The sequence below is a fragment of the Macaca fascicularis genome, chromosome 4 (assembly GCF_037993035.2).
Source record: "Macaca fascicularis isolate 582-1 chromosome 4, T2T-MFA8v1.1".
Classification (NCBI taxonomy): domain Eukaryota; kingdom Metazoa; phylum Chordata; class Mammalia; order Primates; family Cercopithecidae; genus Macaca; species Macaca fascicularis.
The window spans coordinates 63569084-63587400 of record NC_088378.1 but is presented as its reverse complement, the minus strand read 5'-3'; the positions used below and the strand labels follow the sequence as shown (position 1 = coordinate 63587400).

Here is an 18317-nt window from a genome sequence, read left to right as displayed (position 1 = left end):
ATGCTCTTTGCTGCCACCGTCATACTTCCTTTGCCATTTGGCCAGTTAGCTGAGCGTTCGGGTGACAGGAAGTCAGGCCATCTTCTACTTACATAACAGACATAATTGTCAGCTTTTTCTAAATCGAGTTCAGGGAGTTTGCTATCAGTTCCACCTCCCTTCAGCATCTCAGATTTCAGAGACATTGTGAATGACTTCTCCCAGAATAATTAGATCCAAGACAGAATCTGATGACTGGAGATATCTTATAGGTTATCTTCAAATTTAAAACATTTGTGCTTTCAGGGACTTTCTCTCCCATTATAATGGGGAAAAAAACAAAAAAAACAAAAAACCAGTGACCATGTAGCTTGCTTTCTTCTTGTCTTGCACATGTGTGTTCATATAACATTTTAAATAGTGTAAGACTCGTTATGTCAAAAACCAAGATCCTTACTCATAGGCCTCTACAGTTATGGTTATTACCATTATCCAGAATCTCCAGGCTATTTAAATTTTACTAACGGGTTCTTAGGCTAGATATTAGAAAATTTTTAGTGGAAGCTTTCTAACTCTGTTTTAGTTACCTAGTTGAGATTATTTGATGGTGTTTCAAAGTTATTATCCACTTTATCTTTGATTTAGGGGTAAGGTACATATGTAGTTTATCAATTAAAATTTATCTTCTCTGGGATTAAGGCCCCAAGAAAATATTTATTATTTGGAAAAAAGCTAGCTATGTCCTTGATTCCTTTTTTTATCTAGGGATGTTTACATTTTGGCAAATGAAACATTTTCATAGCAATTTACTTCACATTTTTTATTATGTTGTAACTATTACATACAGGAGATTTATTGGTAATCCAGGAAAGCACTTATCAAGGACTTACAGGTGTGCATCACCATACCCAACTAATTTTTGTATTTATTCATGGAGACAGGATTTTGCCATATTGGCCAGGCTGGTCTTGAACTCATGGCCTCAAGTGATCTGCCCGCTTCAGCCTCCCAAAGTGCTGGGATTACAGGCTAAAATTTAGTTCTAAAAGAATTCTCTGCTGCTCTGAAGTAGTTTTACCATATTAGGGCAAAGCAGAAATGTTCTGAGGAAAGCCAGAAAATATTTTGCTGACAGTTACATTGAGCAAATGTTTTAAAAATTCATTTTCTCAAATAAGAAAGAGGAGGAATTTTTACAGAGATGATAAAATAATTCAAGGCTAGTACTCTAAACCTTCTGCATGCAGGAAGAGAAAGTCCTAGACGCACATAATTGCAACACAAGGTAAGATAAGCTAAGTGCTAAAAATAGAGGTTGGGCAGATTCCTGGGTGGTTGAGAGAGGGAGATTAATGCCCAGAAGAAATTTACTAACATTCATTACTTACTCTCAGTCAAAACTCCAAGAATCAGATATAGAGAATTTCCTTTGCGATACAACGAGGGGCTTAACTTACAACCACTTTTGGGACTTTTTCCTGTGAGAATCTGCTATCCCTTCTGTTTCTCAATCTTTCAACTAGCTCAATCCAGCTTTAATGGCAGAACTTTCACTACCATTGAACTATCACAATCCTGTTCTGACTAGTTGAACTGAATTACTGCTGAACTTCACTCTTACTAAGCTCTCCAGTGTAGTTCCCAAAATTTGAACCCAATTACTTTCTGTCTACAAAACAGACAACCTCTGAGGTTCTTAAAATTAGGCTAATTAATTGGTCTACTTTAGTGTCTCTTAAACTACTAGAGTCTGTAGTATGTAGCTTTTAAGTTAGATTTTTTTTTAAATTTTGTGTTTCCATTTCACTGTTAATGAAATTATTTTACATTTATAAGACAGAATGTCTTTTGCAATGCAAATTCAGAACCAAAATTGTTTTCATGAGAGAATACAACCTGTTAAGTTTCTCAAGCTAGCTTCTCTACTGGCCTCTGTAGATCCCTGAGAATCCACGTATTTCTGGGGTTCCATGCTTAATCTTTTTTTTCAGCTAGTCTGCGCATTTCTCCAGTTTGGGAAATACTGAGCTATTCGCTAGCTCCTCAAAATTCTGTCTTTTTTTTTTTTTTTTTTTATGAATTATGGTGATAGGCCTCATAATCTAACACAGTTCCTAAGGAGTGGACAGGCTTTTTAGTTCTCAACACTATTCTTTTTTTTTTTTTTTTTTTTTTTTGAGACGGAGTCACTCTGTCGCGCAGGCTGGAGTGCAGTGGCATGATCTCGGCTCACCGCAACCTCCACCTTCTGGGTTCAAGTGATTCTCCTGCCTCAGCCTTCCAAGTAGCTGGGATTACAGGCGCCCACCACCACACCCGGCTAATTTTTGTATTTTTAGTAGAGACGAGGTTTCACCATGTTGGCCAAGCTGGTCTCAGACTCCTGACCTCAGGTAATCCACCCGCCTCAGCCTCCCAAAGTGCTGGGATTATAGGCGTGAGCCACCATGCCCAGCCAGTTCTCAACACTATTCTCTACTCTGACCTAGTAGAAAAAATCATTTAGTTATATTATGTAACAGGTTCTTTTTTATTGACACTAATAGAGGCAGTAGACTTCCAAGTAAGCTAGACCTACTGGAATTCCAGTACTGCTAGTTTTGAGAACTTGGTCAGATTAATAGGCTGAGTTTACTACATCCAGATCTGGCCAATAATACTGCCCTTGAAGGACATTCATGAGGAATAGAAATAATCAATGCAGAGTGCCTGATACGAGTATCTCGCAGTAAATGCTGCCAGTCAAAGTAGTTGTTATTGTTATGATATAAACAAATATTTATGGACTAAGTTGTAGTATTCTGATATAATAGTAGGGATTATAATTTTTAAGCTATACACAGAATTTATATTTAATTTTACCTATTTGGAAGTATGGTATATAGAACAAGTTACCCTCAAACATGGTACAAGTTTAAAGCATAAATAGTGTCCATTAAATTATAGATGAATTAGTGATATATCCATGATGTATAAAGAAAAGATTGGAACTTGAGGCATCCACTCTTGACCTTTGAAGAGCAATTTAAAGGCTTGCAACCCTGCGTATTCACAGCTATTGAGGCCTTGACCTCTGTGGGAGATTGTCTTGAGTTTGGTGGGTGGATGGGTCCAGAGAAGAGACAACTGTTTTTCATGCTTTTGTGTTTTTTGAAATCTGATATCAAGGATCTTATTTCTGCTGTATATTTACCTTGTTTTCAAGAATCATCGTTTTGGTATAAGATCAGAACACTAGTATTTTCCTTCTTAACTAAGACTCTTCTATCTTTGGTCTGTATTCTCTTCCTAGAATGAGATTGAGATGGGATTTTCATAAAGGCGATGTATTGAAAAGGGCCCTCAGGAGAAGGGGCATGAGGGTAGCGGGAAAGAGCAGGGGAAGAGCTAAGAAAGAATATTGCTCCTCCTGGAGACCAGCTTCAGCCTGGAACCACGGCGGGAGAAGGAACTGTGTAGCACAAATTGCCCCACGTGTCTGTGTTCCCCTGAGGCAAGGGACCAGCTTATTGGAACCTGTGCCAGCCAGTCTTTGCAGGGAGCAGTGGGGCAGTCACTTCCCAGTAGAGGCAGCTCCATCTCTGGGAGCCATTAGCACCCATCAGTGCCAGCAGCTGGGGGATGGCTGCCCTGGCCCAGTGGAAGGAGCTTGGCCAAGACACAGCATCCTGTCCAGCTTCCTACCAGTAGACAAAGCTGTAAGATTACTCACATGGCCACCTCTCTGCCTCGGTTGCTTGGAAGTTCTAAACTATGTTTCATGTTTAATTGCTTTAGCATGCTTCAACCAGGAACATTGAGTAGCATTTTTCTTCTCTTCTTTTTGTTTGTAACTTTAGTCTTTCATCTTTATCAGTTGTTTTAATACTTATTATAACTGCAATTTTATTATAAGTTGCCTCAAATTCTTTTCTAAAGCCCTGGAGTCCAAAATAAAAATAAATATAAACCAAAAGCCATTTTTATAATTAGAGCAGTACCAGAGTCATCCTCCTTAAAAATCAGGTGAAATATGTGTTAAATAGAGATAAGAGTATTTGCTCTTAAAATTTTAATTCAGTAATAGGCATGCTTTCATAAACTGCTCAAGAATCAAGTAAACGGTAAGTATTCTAAATCCAAGGAAGGAGAAAGCGAAATTGCATTTTTGCATACTTTTGCATACATACTTTTATGTATGTATAAAATGCAATGAAATTAATACAAAAGCTACTGGAGATAATGATAATGATGTGACAGTGTTCTGCAGAATTGTAGGCTAGGCTAAAAATCCTCAAACGTCAAGTTGGTATTTGCTAAAGTAATGTAGCTGACAATATAGTGATGAAAGACATATGAGAAAACATTGTCCACGTCCAAAACTGAACTTCTATCTAACTACCCTAGGCCTGCCCTCCCCCTGCCTCATATTCACTATGCTGACTAATGACGTCATCCAGCGAGGTCATCCAAGCCTAAACCTTGGAGGTCATCTTAAGCACCACTTCCCCAGACCTTTACAACTGCTGACCCTCGCAACTAGGCAGTCGTTAACCAGTTTCTGACATTGCCTAAATTGCTCCCAAACCCATCCCAATTTTATACCCAATTCTTCCGACTTAATTTAAGTCTGTCATTTTTGTCAGAATTGCTAGATGAATTCTTCAGTCATACGTACAGATACAGATATACACATGCTCCATAGGTTAAAAAAATTAAGTATGATATTTTTGGTCTTCTGAGTTTTGTTTTGGTAACTTTTGATCAAAGAAAAATGAATAAGTATATGCAGTAAATTAGACTATGATTTCTCAAACTCAGAGCTATTGACACTTGGGGCCAGATAATTCTTTGTTGCCAGAGTTTGTCCTGTGCGTTGTAAGATACTTAACAGCATCCCTGGCCTCTTCCTACTAGATTCCAGTAGCACTACCTCAATTGAGACAACCAAAAATGTATCCTGGCATTGCCAAATGTCCCCTGCAGGCTAAACTCACCCCAGAGGAAGCCGCTCGATTAGACAAAGAACGATCGAGTAGCACTAGTCATATGCTTTCTGTGCACCAACTGCTTTCTGTGTGTCATCTCATTTAATCCCCACAAGAACTCTATGGATAGGTGCCATTCTTATTATCATTTTCACATGAGCAAACCAAGACCTTAGTTAAGTAATGCGTACTGTGTAACCATGCACCCACACCAGGGCTTGCACCCAGGTGGTTTGACTCCAGAATCTGGTTCCCTCAGGTTGGAGCCATCTCCCTCTACTTGCTCATTATGTGACCTTGGGCAAGTTAGGGAACTTACGTCATCTCTGTCTCCCTCAATGTCCTGTAAGATCATGAGAATAGTTCCTGCCTGGTAGAGTCGTTAGGTTTAAACCAGTAGACAAAGGATTTAGACCAGGACTGGCATGTGTTAGGAAGCACTTGCCATGACATGTCACTGAGAATGCAGAGGTAAAAAGGACACCTCACCTCCCAGTCTAGTTGGAGATGCAATCATGTAAACTCATATTTTCATAATTTCTTAAATAGAGCGTTTTTACACAGTACGCATTACTTAAGTCTTGGTGTGCTCATGTGAGCTATTGTGAGGATTAAATGAGAGCATTTATTAAATTCATAATTTGTTTAAAAGAACATTTTCTGAGAACACAGATGCGGGTTTGAACTTCTAGGCTGTCAGGATTGAGTTTACAGGAGAGGTCCCCTGTGAATCCTGAAGGGTGAGCAGGAGCTTTGGTAGCAAGAGAGTGAGGCTGGGAGGAGTGCAGGTGGAGAAATGAACGCAGCAGGATAGGAATTCCTGTAGGAATGGAGAGACTCCACATCATTTATGGCATGATTGCCACTTCCAAACAATACATTGGGCCATTATTTCATATAAAATGGCTGATTTTTTGAGAGTTTGAAACATTCCTGTTTCTACTTAGGAAGAAAATATCCCAGAGCTAAACAAAAATTATTTTTTGAAGTATATATAGAATGATACAGCAGATACAAAGAGAACTTGTACTGTAGGACTAAAGGCTACATAGACTATATAAACCCAACCACATTAAGCAAAGTGAGAGAACTACTAATGGGGTCAAAGCAGTTCTATCACATTAATTTACATGAAAACCTTCTTTGTGTCAGAATTCTTTTTAATATGACACTTGTGTATAAAATAACATTTTGACCACTCAAAAGGAGTACATACTTTAAACAATCATTTAACCTTCTGCAAAATGATTCCCTTCCTAATTCCCATATGTGATAATACTTTTTCGTTTTAGCGATTTCATTAATAGCTACTGACATTGTTGCAGAAGAGAATGTCCACCCAGTAAAATAGGCATAAGATATGTTAGTCTACTTCTGTTTGCACAAATGAAAGTTATTTACTTGCATAAAAGATATTCTTCCCACTTCCTGAGTTATTCATGTACAAAGAAATAGTCTTTTTTCCCCTTTACCATTGAATCATTGACAATGACTAAGCTTCAATTAACAAATAAATTGTTAGTAACAGTGGTGTGCAATGTTTCCTTCGCACCTACTGAAAACTCAGTTTTTATTTTCTTGCTAAAATACTTGAATCACACATCATAATTTATATTTTAAAAGCATTCTTTATTTAAAATATATCTTGACATTCATTAATTGAAACAGCTCATTTATAAGAAAACATTTTTGTTAGCATGAATGAAATTTGAGAGAAAAAGTGATGACAACTTAAAAGTAACTTTTATAATCCAAATACTAATAAATGAGGGGGGAAGTGGGATGATAGTAAATCCAGAATGTTATAGGATAAATGAACTTAATCTGTGGAGAGTACTCTTGCTAGAAGCAGAAGAAGGGAGTTCTTGAACATTTTGAAACAAACTTTTGTTGTTATCACTTAGCTTGTACTTAATGCTTTAAGAGTCCTAGAGATTTTAGTTTGGTTTGGCTTTGCTTTACTGTGGTAGCATTTACCAATTTCTTCAGTTCTGCCTAATCTTGGTTTGCATGTAATATTGTCAGCTCTTATAAATATATGTAGATGGTTTTCTAAAATGAAAAACGGGCTGGTCACAGGAGGTGGAGGCTTGGGATGGATGGTTTTGGCAGCATCTGAATGGAATAGGCAGCTCTTGTATTCCTAATGTACTTTCACACACTGTAGCTTTAAAACAGAAGCAAGTTGCTGTGTTGTCACCAACCAGATAGCAAAGTGGAGAATACTCTTGGTTCACACCAGGGCAAGGTACTTTTTATACTTGGCAGTTTAGTTCTTTTATAAAATCCAATTCGAAAGCTGTATCAGCAAATTATCTTAAAAAAGAAAAAGAGCTATCAATTAATTGCCTTATGAATGTAATCAGAACCTCTTTCAATTACAAATCTTTAAGTAAAACATGGAAACAATAATGGAAAAAATAAAGAACTCTTCAGACAGATATAATTGTATATGATAGTTTTATTGGCATTTTAAACTACCTTGTAGTTGTTAAAGTATTTTACATTCTACTTTCTTTGTAGGGAAAGTTAAGCATAATTCTGATTTTTTAAAATCTAAAAGTCCCATTTGGCACCCAAAAATCCCATTTCATATGTATCACTCAGTTATTTACACATAATCCTTCAGATTGTGTGTTGAATTGTTCTCGAGCTGTGTGTTAGAGATAGGCTGCTGCATGGGTGGGTCGAGCCAAGCTTCTGGATTCCGTTTTATACAAGAGGTGCAGAAAATCATGCCAGAGATAAACAACAGCATTGCTGAAATGAATCCGATATAGATAGCTCCTCCAGGTTCGTGTTTGTTGCTTTCTGGAACTGTCAGATCCAGAAAGTTTGCGATGATCTCCTTTGTGTACCACACTGTCGGGATTAAACTAGAGATTCCTGCAGACATGAAACAGACTCCTCCAGCAAAGGAAGCATGGCTTTTGGTTTCTCTGTCCCCTCCTAAGCGAGTACATTTCATTCCTACTGTGGAAGTGCAGATCCCCAAAGCAGACAGAACACACGCCAGGACCATGGTGGCTCTCGCAGCCTGCACGTGGATGGGGAGGGACAGAATGGAGCGTTTCAGGGCACAGCTGAACATCCCGGTGCTGTACCACGTACAGTCCATCCAGAGCCCGTGCAGCTGCACAATGGCTGTTATGATGTTGGAGCCCACATCCACATTCACCTTCCAGTTGGGCAGCAGGGTGGCTGTGAGCACTCCAGAGACCCCAGATAAGGCCAGGATGAAAGCAAGGAGCTGGAGTCCTGCTGAGGCCATGATGTTACTGTTTAGTCTGTCCTCTTAGAAAATCCTGATGCTTAACGATGCTGGCTGTCGTATCTATTTCTGTGCAGTGGAGAACCAAATAACAAAGCCTAAGGAAAGAAGACAAAACCAGGATTGAGGGAAAGAAAGTGTAAGTAAACAAAAGGCTTCTCTTTAGAGTAGGAGCCAAGAACACACCTGAGTACCCCCCTTCTCCAGCCCCCAAGCAGATGAGGATGCTGTAGGCCGGAGGAGAAAAGCTCCCACTGGGCCTTGAAGACTGGTGTGAGTGACATGCATGGGTGGTGTTGATACAGGGCATAAAGAAAGCAGTTGCCCACTTAATTCTTTTTAAAACTCAACATATGCTGAAACTGTAAAGTGGACATGTACCTTGTTAGGAGATTTAGGCATTTGATCTGATAAAGAATTTTAATAGCATTATAGGTTTTTCAAATGATTTTATTTTTAATGAAAATAGTAGGTAATAAGAAAATAAATTAAGGCCACCTTTTAAAGATGGTTTATAAATACATTTTAGAAAAGTATTTAAGAAATGGCTTTCATAAACAGATCTTTATGACACACCCACAGAGCCAGGCACATAGCCCAAGTGAACCATTTGAGGAGGAAGGAAAACAGCAGAAAGAAGTCTAAGTCTCTGGCATGGTTATCCCTAAGTTCTAGCTAATACTGTTTGCAAAATCCTGACTGAAGTTAGTACTTGTTTTACTTCAGGAACCTGGTACTCAAAACAATTAAGCCACTGTTTTTTGTATATAAGAACGTGAGGTCCTTTCTAACTGGGACTAGAATCATTTCCTGGCCAAAATGAAGCCGGCTATTCTAAACAATTCAGAAGTAGTGATGGCAGATCTCAAAAATACATACCAGAAATAACCACACCGTTAGTTGTATGTGAAAGGATACCCAAAATAATTTAACCCTTTATTTTCTTTGTTTATTTTTAAGAGCAAGGAAAAAACTACACCTACTTTGTGGCTTGGCTGTGTTTTAAGAAACAAAGACTTCCGATTCCATCTTTCTATTCCTGTTCCCCCATCTAGCCCATTTGGCACTGCTTACTGCCTTCTTTGAGAAAAATGTAATGGTTTCTGAAATACTGCAGTACTGACTTTTGTTGTTGTTCTGAATTAATTTTGAATGATATGATGAAGTGGCTGTATCGTGATTCATAGGTATTTCACAAAAGGCAATACAGGCTCTTGAGTCAAAAACACCTGGGCCAGTTCTTAGCTTTATACCTCTCTGTGCCTCAGTATTCTCTTCTGGAAAATGGGAAGGATTGGAATACTTCTTTCATAGGGTTAAATAAGTTAATACATTTTAAGGGCTTTGAACAATATTTAAGCCACAGAAAGTTCTCAGTAGTTTAAAATTGACATCATTATTAGTATTTGTATTTCTTGTGTATTGTGACATTTGATGTTTAAAATTATTTGGATCTTTTCCCTTTTTCTCATCCTTCCTTGGGCTGATTTATTTTCATAGAATCTTAGAGCTGAAAGAAACCTCAGACAGACAATCTCAAGCATCCTCGTTTTTCAGATCAGGATGTTCAGCTAGGATATCACCCCATGCTGTACAGTCTTCAGCAGCCAACCTGCAGTGTTCAGATCTCTCTCCACCCCTCCTACTCACGGGATCATCCCGCATCGTTTCCCCCATTTACCGCAACACTTCCTGCTAAAATCTCCCCCCCGCCATGTGTTTCCTGTGGGAACCAGGGAAAACACTACATCTGGAGGCAAAAAGCACCGTTAACTGTCTATTTCACCCAATCCCCTCCCCACCAGGGAAAAAAAGGACTGTAGAGGAAGTTAATAGGGCAAATGGCTCAGCTTCAGATGACTCAGCAAGGAGATTGATGCCTGGCTTTGGTTAAATATTTGAAATAGTACTAATCCATTGCCTATTTAAATTTAAAGTACAAACTTTGCATAGCTACAAACATTGATTCTCTAAGACGTTAGATCCTAGACTATCTGGATTGTGCTGTTCTGTTTTTGTTCATAATCTGAAAATGTAAATCTTACCATTTTAGAAAAGAATTTCCCTGGGATTTTAAGTTCTTAAGAGTCAGACTTATCTGTAAACATCAGTGTGCTTAGGATTCGCCTGGTATCATTCAGTTAGTTTCTTTTCTGTTTTCCAAACTTAGACCAAAATAGAACAAAGTTAAAGTTTCTAGAAAAAAATGAAGCACATGTTTACAGTTTTATAATAGCTGTTTTCAAGTTTAGGTTTTAGCATTTCGGACTCTAGCCAGCTTGCTAAATTACTGCCTCCGGACCATTTTCACCTTAGGGATTCTTCAAGTGTGGGGTTGCTGTAACATTTTCTAACAGCATCTGCTTGCTCACTGTTCTCTCTCCCTCTCTCTTTCTTTCTACTTTGAATGAATAACCTTTGTATGTTGTCAATCTATGTTCAGCTTACCAATTATAATCCTTTTCTTCCCATTAACCAGTACATTTTATAACTTTCAGTATATTTCAGATGTGAAGACAGTTTGTTCATCATAATTAACAAGTACTGGCAGTGATCAATTACAGACAGCCAAAATCAGTGTAAACAATATGACATTGCATTTAATTAGCATAGTGCTTACTTACTGTTGAATATTAGATTCAAATGCTTTTTTTCTTCATAGAGAACTTAGGTAGAAAGAATTTGTTCTCCAAATGAAGGTCACTTTCTGCTCATACAAATATACTGGCATTTTGGCTATGCTGCAATTTACCCTCCAGCCACAAGCATAATACCATTTGCGGCCTGTTCTCTCAAAATTTCTATCTCATAGAGAATAAAGACACACTTTGTTCCAGCGGCTGTGGTAGTGGTAGAGAAATACTGTGAAGGCAAGCAGAAGCAGAGGGGAGGGGTCGCGTGTAAAAACTTACATGATCTACAGTGAAAACTCTCTCATGGTCCCAAAACACAGTGCACACAGAACAGAACCAAGCACGTTCAGTTTTTGAACTATTTGCCAATAGAAAGTCTGTTGTAGATTTCACTAAAATGTAGTCAGCTTTCCAGACAAGATTTATTTATATCAAAAATAATATTTAAAAGCAGATTTACAACTTATAATTCAAACTAAATAATACTGAAATACCTAGTCTTAGATCTCTAAGCCTTAAGACATGTTTTATTTACCATACCTTTCGTCAGTAGCTTTCACTGTCTTAACTCCTTCGGTCAGTTGTCTTCAAATTAACCTCAGTTAGTTATGGTGAAGAAAAACCATATACGTGAGGCTTATTTCAGAAATTCTGGATATGTTTATAAAGCTCCAATAAGTTAACTTGAAAAAAGCAAATAAAGGACAACGTAGAAATCTGAGAAGTAAAAACTGCTGATGGTGTTAGAAGATAAATACCAGGTTCTCCATCTCATTTTTTGAGATGTGGGAGAATTAAGAAAGGAGAGGCGGGGAAGGGAGGAAGTTGTTGTTACAGCAGGATTTGTTGAAACCTGAAAGCTAAAAATGCTTTTGTGTCGCTGTACAGAGGAGGAATTATTTGGGTACTCACAAAAAGGCCTTCTTTTCTTTTAATACTATGTTTTAGTCACATAGTTATAATTTATTTTTGAAATTTTCTCTATGTTGAAAGATATAATGTATTATTTTATGTCCTCCATTCAAGAATGTGGTCTGAAATATTTTTAACTATGTCATGCTTTACAAATGAGAGTTGAGACTCCCTTTTTTCCCTGGTATTCTTGACTTGTCTGGAACCTGAATTCACAAAATTGTTAACTTTCAAAAATCATTCAGAAGAAAGTTTTTTAAAATATGTATTTGTTTTCAATAAAAGAAAAAAGAAAACCCAGCAACAACTTTTGACTAGAATCTGATCACTGACCCTACAGGTATTTGTGTGTGTGTGGTGCCCTGAGTTTTCTTGTTATTCCTTCCACTTAGAAAGATCTGTGGAGTATAACTATAGAGATTCAGGAAATGTTATGAATAAATTACCCAAAGTGATGTAATGAGACACAGCAGATAAGACGGTGATCAGATACTGAGGTTGTAGCCCATGAATAATGGTACAGATGGATTTCACTGCCATCCTTTTGGGTTCTCATTTTTTTCTTCCTCAGTAAGTCTTATTCTACAAGCTATAAATTCATAGCCATTATACAGAAAGAAGATAATTTGATTATTGGATTTTTAAATTTAACAACTGTTAATCACCATGTTAGACTTTAATCATTTGTTTAAAAGTAGTAAATAAACAAACACGTGTTTCAGTTATCTGGATTTTTTGTTTTTGTTTGTTTTAATCCTAAGTTTGACATTTAGCAAGATACTGTTTTCCTCTTTTCTAAATCTAACATCTGTGGGTTTGCTTTTTAGCCGTAGTGTTGCTTACATGTTAAGTCTTACCTCTCTAAGTCGTTATAAGCTTTATGTGTACTGGCTTTGTTCTTTTATTTTATTTCATGGGAAATACAAACAATTCAGTGCATAAATAAATACTGGAAGAAGTTGAGTTGAATTGCAGACACTAGTAGTCACAGCAGTGTCATTAGTACTGCATCAGAAGAAACCTCACCAGGGCCCTCCAGCATCCTGGCTTGTTTTGCTAGTCACCATGGTTGTTAGTGCAGACATAAGCTTTGTCAGGCTGACTGACGGCAGGTGGAGGGACCCGGCTGCTCCCCACTCCAACCTCTAGCATAAGGAAGCTCACTGAAGGATAAATGGGTTCAGCATGCTTTAATGTACATTTCTATTCTCAAAACATTTTGATTATTTTTTTGCCTTGATGCAAACAATAATCCTATAAAATATTAATTGCCTGCTTTAGAAGGAAAAACTGAAATGGAAGCAACTTTCATTAGCTATAGACCTTTAATGAAGGCAGAATTTCTTATATAAAAAAGGAGCTAGGAAAGTAGAAGTGTAAATAGAAATGTAGTCTTTATCAACATTCCTATCTACTTCTGATGTGGACATTAAAGGAATATTAATCTTTTAAGTCCAGAGACTCTCCTAGATGAGTCTTATGACCCCTCAGCTTAAATCTCTTGCCCGGCCCTCTCCCCTGAACTCCCAAGTTGTGTTTCTGTCTGCTGACTTGGCGTCACTGATGGATAGCTCCGACCTGTCGTGGCACAAAACTGAACTCCTGACCATCCCCAAACTGTTCTCCCCACGGTTTTCCCGTGTTCATTAGTGGCAAATCCTTCTTTCCATTTGGCCAGCCGGAGATCTTAAAAGTCATCCCCGATTCCATACCCAACATCCCTTCAGTCAACAAGTTGTTTTGTTTCTGACTTCAGACTAGAACAAGAACCTTCCACCTCCGAGCCCCTCTTCTGCTTCCACTGTAGCACAAGACCTCTGAGGTAGAAGGTCAGCCCTACAGGGCAAGGACCTCTCTCTGTTTTGTTCATCGCTGATTCCCCTGCACCAGGAGCAGTGCCTGGTACATAGTAGGGATACAGTAAATATTTGCTCAATGAATGAATTCAGAAACTGACTTTAAGTATATAATGTTAAACTATAAATTGCACTTGAATGTTTAAAAATATTTTATTTCTAAACAAGACTAGAATTTTAAGTAATTTTGGAACTCTAGTTTGTCATCTTGCTAATAATAATATCTACCATTTATAACCTGCTTTCCATATGCCAGGTACTGCTTAATGTGCTATAATACTTAATTCTCAAAACAAACCTATGAGATAAGAGGAATTTTATAGATAAGAAAACTGGCCAGGCGCAGTGGCTCATGCCTGTAATCCCAACACTTTGGGAGGCTGAGGCAGGCGGATCACCTGAGGTCAGGAATTCAAGAACAGCCTGGCCAACATGGTGAAACCTTGTCTCTACTAAAAATACAAAAATTAGCCAGGCATGGTGGCACACGCCAGTAGCCCCAGCTATTCAGGAGGCCGAAGCAAGAGAATCGCTTGAACCCAGCAGATGGAAGTTGCAGTGAGCCAAGTCATGTTATAGCATTCCAACCTGGGCGACAGAGCAAGACTCTGTCTCAAAAAAAAAAAAAAAAGGAAAAGAAAACTAAGCTGCAGAGAAGTAACTTTTGACTAAGGCTGTAAAATGAGTAAATTGCAGGAATGGGGTTGAGGCCCAATACAGCGATTTTTGAAACCTTGACATACTACATAGCACTGCCCCACCTCTAATTAGAAAAGAATGTATTTGCAAGTCCTACCTCTCTATGGTAGTTTATAAGCTATGGAAACAAATTAACCCAGAAATCTCTGTAGCTTTACATATCAGCGTTCACATCTCAGTTCCTGCAGAGTCCGCTGTGGGTTGAGTGATTGCAGTCCATCTTTCTTCTTTAGAATGTTTTCATTTATCTTTAAGCAGAAATTACTTTAGCTTCTCTTAGTGTGTGGTATTGCTCAGTGATGTTAATCTGGATGTTCAGGCAGGCTTTTATTGTCTTTCTGAAAGAGTCAGTAATTTAACTGAGTATTTTGGAAATAACAATACCACACCTTCCTGTAGAGCTTAACAGTTTATAAAGCATTGCACTCCATCGTCTCATCACTGGATCCCAGTAACAGGCTTGTGAGAGAGACCTTTACCCTAATCGAAGACCTGGGGATCGTGGTTGAGGGGAAACACTTTGGTGGCTGACATTTTCTTCAAGAAAGAGTTTGAAGGCCACCAGTAGAGGCAGTGGGAACCATCAGTGTTTTTTCGTGGTGGAATTTGTGGTTTACAGAGCACTTGGCTATGGTGTGGAGGATTTAAAGAGATCAAAATTGGAGACGGACGGACTCTGGGAGGCTGTGGTAATGGGAGCGATTAAATAGAACTAACTAGATGAGCAGAGAGATTGCATAGGAAATGAATTCAAGATAAAGGGTGTTGATAAATTCTGCAAATATAATTAAATATATATATAATGTAGTCAAGGACATCTTCAGTCTGTAAAAAGAACCCAAAATTTCCTGTCTACATTTTGAAAACAAATTTATAGAAGGGGCTTTAGGCTTGTATTGGTTTCAGTGGACAAATTACAGAAAAATCTAACAGTAGACTAAACTATAAGGACTCATTGTTTGGAAGTCAATACTGTTCAAGGTTAGTTCTGCAGTTTAAAACTCTTCTTAAGGATTCCAGCTCATTCCGTTTTTTTGTTCCTTCAAACTGAACTTTTCTTGACTGTGTGAAAGTTGATGATACAAATTAGGTCATTCTTGTCTTACCCAACTAAATCAGAGTCAAGGGGCCAGGAGAAAAAAGCACTCAGGGCACATAGCACCATAGAACCTGCTCCAAAATTTACACTTTCTATAAGCCTAGCTGCTGAAACAGCCTGCTGTAACACCAAGAGCAGTTTTACCGTAGCTGCTGGGACTACCTACTGTGACTCTAAGACTGGTTTTACCTGCTGTCATCACTCACCAATCAGAGCTTGCCCACACCCAAAAGCTTCTCTAGTGCCAATAAGCTTTCTTTCAAAACAACACATAACATTTCTCTAATAACTCCCAACCTTCCCTTTGTTCTTTGGACACTCCAAAGACCACCTGGTCTGTGTGTAGGCCCTGAATTACAATTCTTGCTTCCCAGATAAAACACTGAATTTGGAGATTTGTCTCTATATTTTATTTTTACTTCAACAGCTATGAGATGGCTGCCTCAGCTGACCCTTTTATCAAGAAGCACAGTATTCTACGGCCAGGCGTGGTGGCTCACGCTCATAATCCCAACACTGGGAGGCCAAGGCAGGTGGATCACTTGAGGCCAGAAGTTTGAGACCAGCCTGGCCAACATGGTGAACCCCATCTCTACTAAAAATACAAAAATTGGCCGGGCGTAGTGCCACCCGCCTGTAGTCCCGGCTACTCGGGAGGAGGTGGAGGTTGCAGTGAGCCAAGATCACGCCACTGCGCTCCAGCCTGGACAACAGAGTGAGACTCTATCTCAAAAAAAAAAAGAAAAGAAAAGAAAAAAAAGGCAGCAAAGTATTCTAGAGTTCTCTTCCCGTCTCCTACCCCCACCCCAGACTTTGCTTCAATGTCTCAGTTTCCAGAACAGTCTCATTTGGTCATTCTTAACTGTGAGCGAGACTGGGGAAGTTTGTGTCTGGCTTTTCATCCTCCCTGGTAAGCTGTACCCAGCAAGGACTCAGGCTGGCTTTGGGGGTATCACAGGGCTCTAGCTGCACTTCTGGCCTCCAGGATTTGAGTTGACTGTGTGATACTTTCCCAAGCAACTGGGATTGTTCCCCAAACCTGTGATTCTCACTTCTGCCCACACAAGGGCTTTGGAAAAGCCCCAGGAGGCTCAGGCTCAACCCAGTGGCTCTTATTTTTCTGGGATGGAGCCCCATCCTTGTGTGTTTCAAATGCTGTCCACTTAATTCTAATGAGAAATTGGGGTTCTGAATTTTAAAAACAACGTTGTGATGGTTAATACGGAGTGTCAACTTGATTGGATTGAAGGATACAAAGTATTGATCTTAGGTGTGTCTGTGAGGATGCTGCCAAAGGAGATCCACATTTGAGTCAGTGGGCTGGGGAAGGCAGACCCACCTTCAGTCTGGGTGGGCACCATCTAATCAGCTGCCGGTTCAGCTAGAATATAAGTGGGCAGAAGAATGTGAAAAGAGAGTCTGGCTTAGTCCCCCAGCCCACATCTTTCTCCTGTGCTGGACGCTTCCTGCCCTCAAACATCGGACTCCAAGTTCTTCAGTTTTGGAACTCGGACTGGTTCTCCTTGCTTCTCAGCCTACAGATGGCCTATTGTGGGACCTTGTGATCGAGTGAGTTTAATAAAGTCTTCTTTATATGTAATTCCATTAGTTCCGTCCCTCTAGAGAACCCTGACTAATACAAATGTTTTTTCTTGTTTGCTTTCCATTCAACCTTGAAAATAATGACAGTTCAGAGTAAGATAAAATAGTTACCTGTTCCAGCCCCACAGATTTAAAGTGATTTGACCTAATCCTAAAATAATGTTTTTCTCCTGGCCCAGCCTTAGGAAATTAACAGTATCAGCTATGAATATACGAATGTACTGACCAAGCATCTTCAGTGTGATGTCTAGTCCGTTTGACAATTATGGTTTGTTATGAATTACTATATTTGTATGCATGTTTTATTTCTCAGTCTTTTAATAATATTAATAGCTTTACCAAGTACCGTGTGAGTTTGTTTAGATTGCAAGCCTCTCTGAGGTCCTGGCTTCGCTCTGAGGGACTGGAGTTGCTCAGGACCTGCAGCGCTAGGGTCCAGACCCTGGCAGTTGCCAATGTGCTGCCACACCCATGGCCGGGCTGGGCAGCCTCGAAGCTGCCTCAGGCAACTCCTGCCACATCCACAAACCAAGCGGGAGCACAGCCCAGGACAGAAACACAGGACACCTCCAGATGCTGCTGCTTCACAGACACCAAGGTCATGGCTTGTAGAAAAGGCCTGGTTTTAGGAAGGTCTTTTTCCTCTGATCATCTGGGAACTCCAGATTAAATATAACAGAAAATCTTTATACAACAATTGTCAATTCTTATTCCATTTTGGGCTTTCTTGAGGATACACGTGCATCTCCCTGAAATTGTTTAATCTCTTAGAACCAAGAGACACTGACTCATCTTGTTGTTATTACTAATAGGTATAATTTACATACATACATATGTCCATTTACATAATTTACACAGTAAAAAAACTCTTCATCCCCCTCACCACATTTCTTAGTCTTATTTCTCATTGTGATCTGCGTTCCCTGTCACTCTCTTGGCCTCAATTCTTCCTACCACATCTGCTCTGAGAGGAAACACTGTGTGACTGCTTAAAATCTGTTCTTTTTTTATGATCTCAAGAAGAAGGAGAAAAAAACAAAGATCTGTAGGAAGAAAAAAGGGTGAGGACAGAACTTCTGCAGAAATAAATATTGTTACAATAACGCAAATTGTAAACTTTAGGATAGGTACTGACTGTGTAGTTATCTTTATTGAACCAGTTGGTTTGAAATACTTAGAATGCTGTCAGCTTTAAGGTTTTACAGTGGAAATTCTTTCCTTAAATTGGCTTTGGGACGTGGATCACAGGTAGAGTAAACCAATTCTGGGAAATTTGATCTACATTCACATTTGTCAGTA

The 18317-nt window shown here is 39.0% G+C and overlaps 2 protein-coding genes across 6 annotated transcripts in view; one reads left to right on the top strand and one right to left on the bottom strand.

Moving 5' to 3' along the window:
* The window catches only part of TFB1M (transcription factor B1, mitochondrial), a 54402-nt gene that overhangs the window by 29407 nt on the left and 6678 nt on the right, over positions 1 to 18317 (top strand). The window lies entirely within an intron of this gene.
* Positions 6555 to 9135, bottom strand: CLDN20 (claudin 20). The gene has a single exon (XM_005552190.5). It carries the CDS (start codon positions 8215 to 8217, stop codon positions 7558 to 7560), a length of 660 nt encoding a protein of 219 aa, XP_005552247.2. The 5' UTR covers positions 8218 to 9135; the 3' UTR covers positions 6555 to 7557.

Coding starts and splice junctions, on each gene's coding strand:
- CLDN20 (XM_005552190.5), bottom strand. CDS start 8,217: ATGGCCTCAGCAGGACTCCAGCTCCTTGCTTTCATCCTGGCCTTATCT.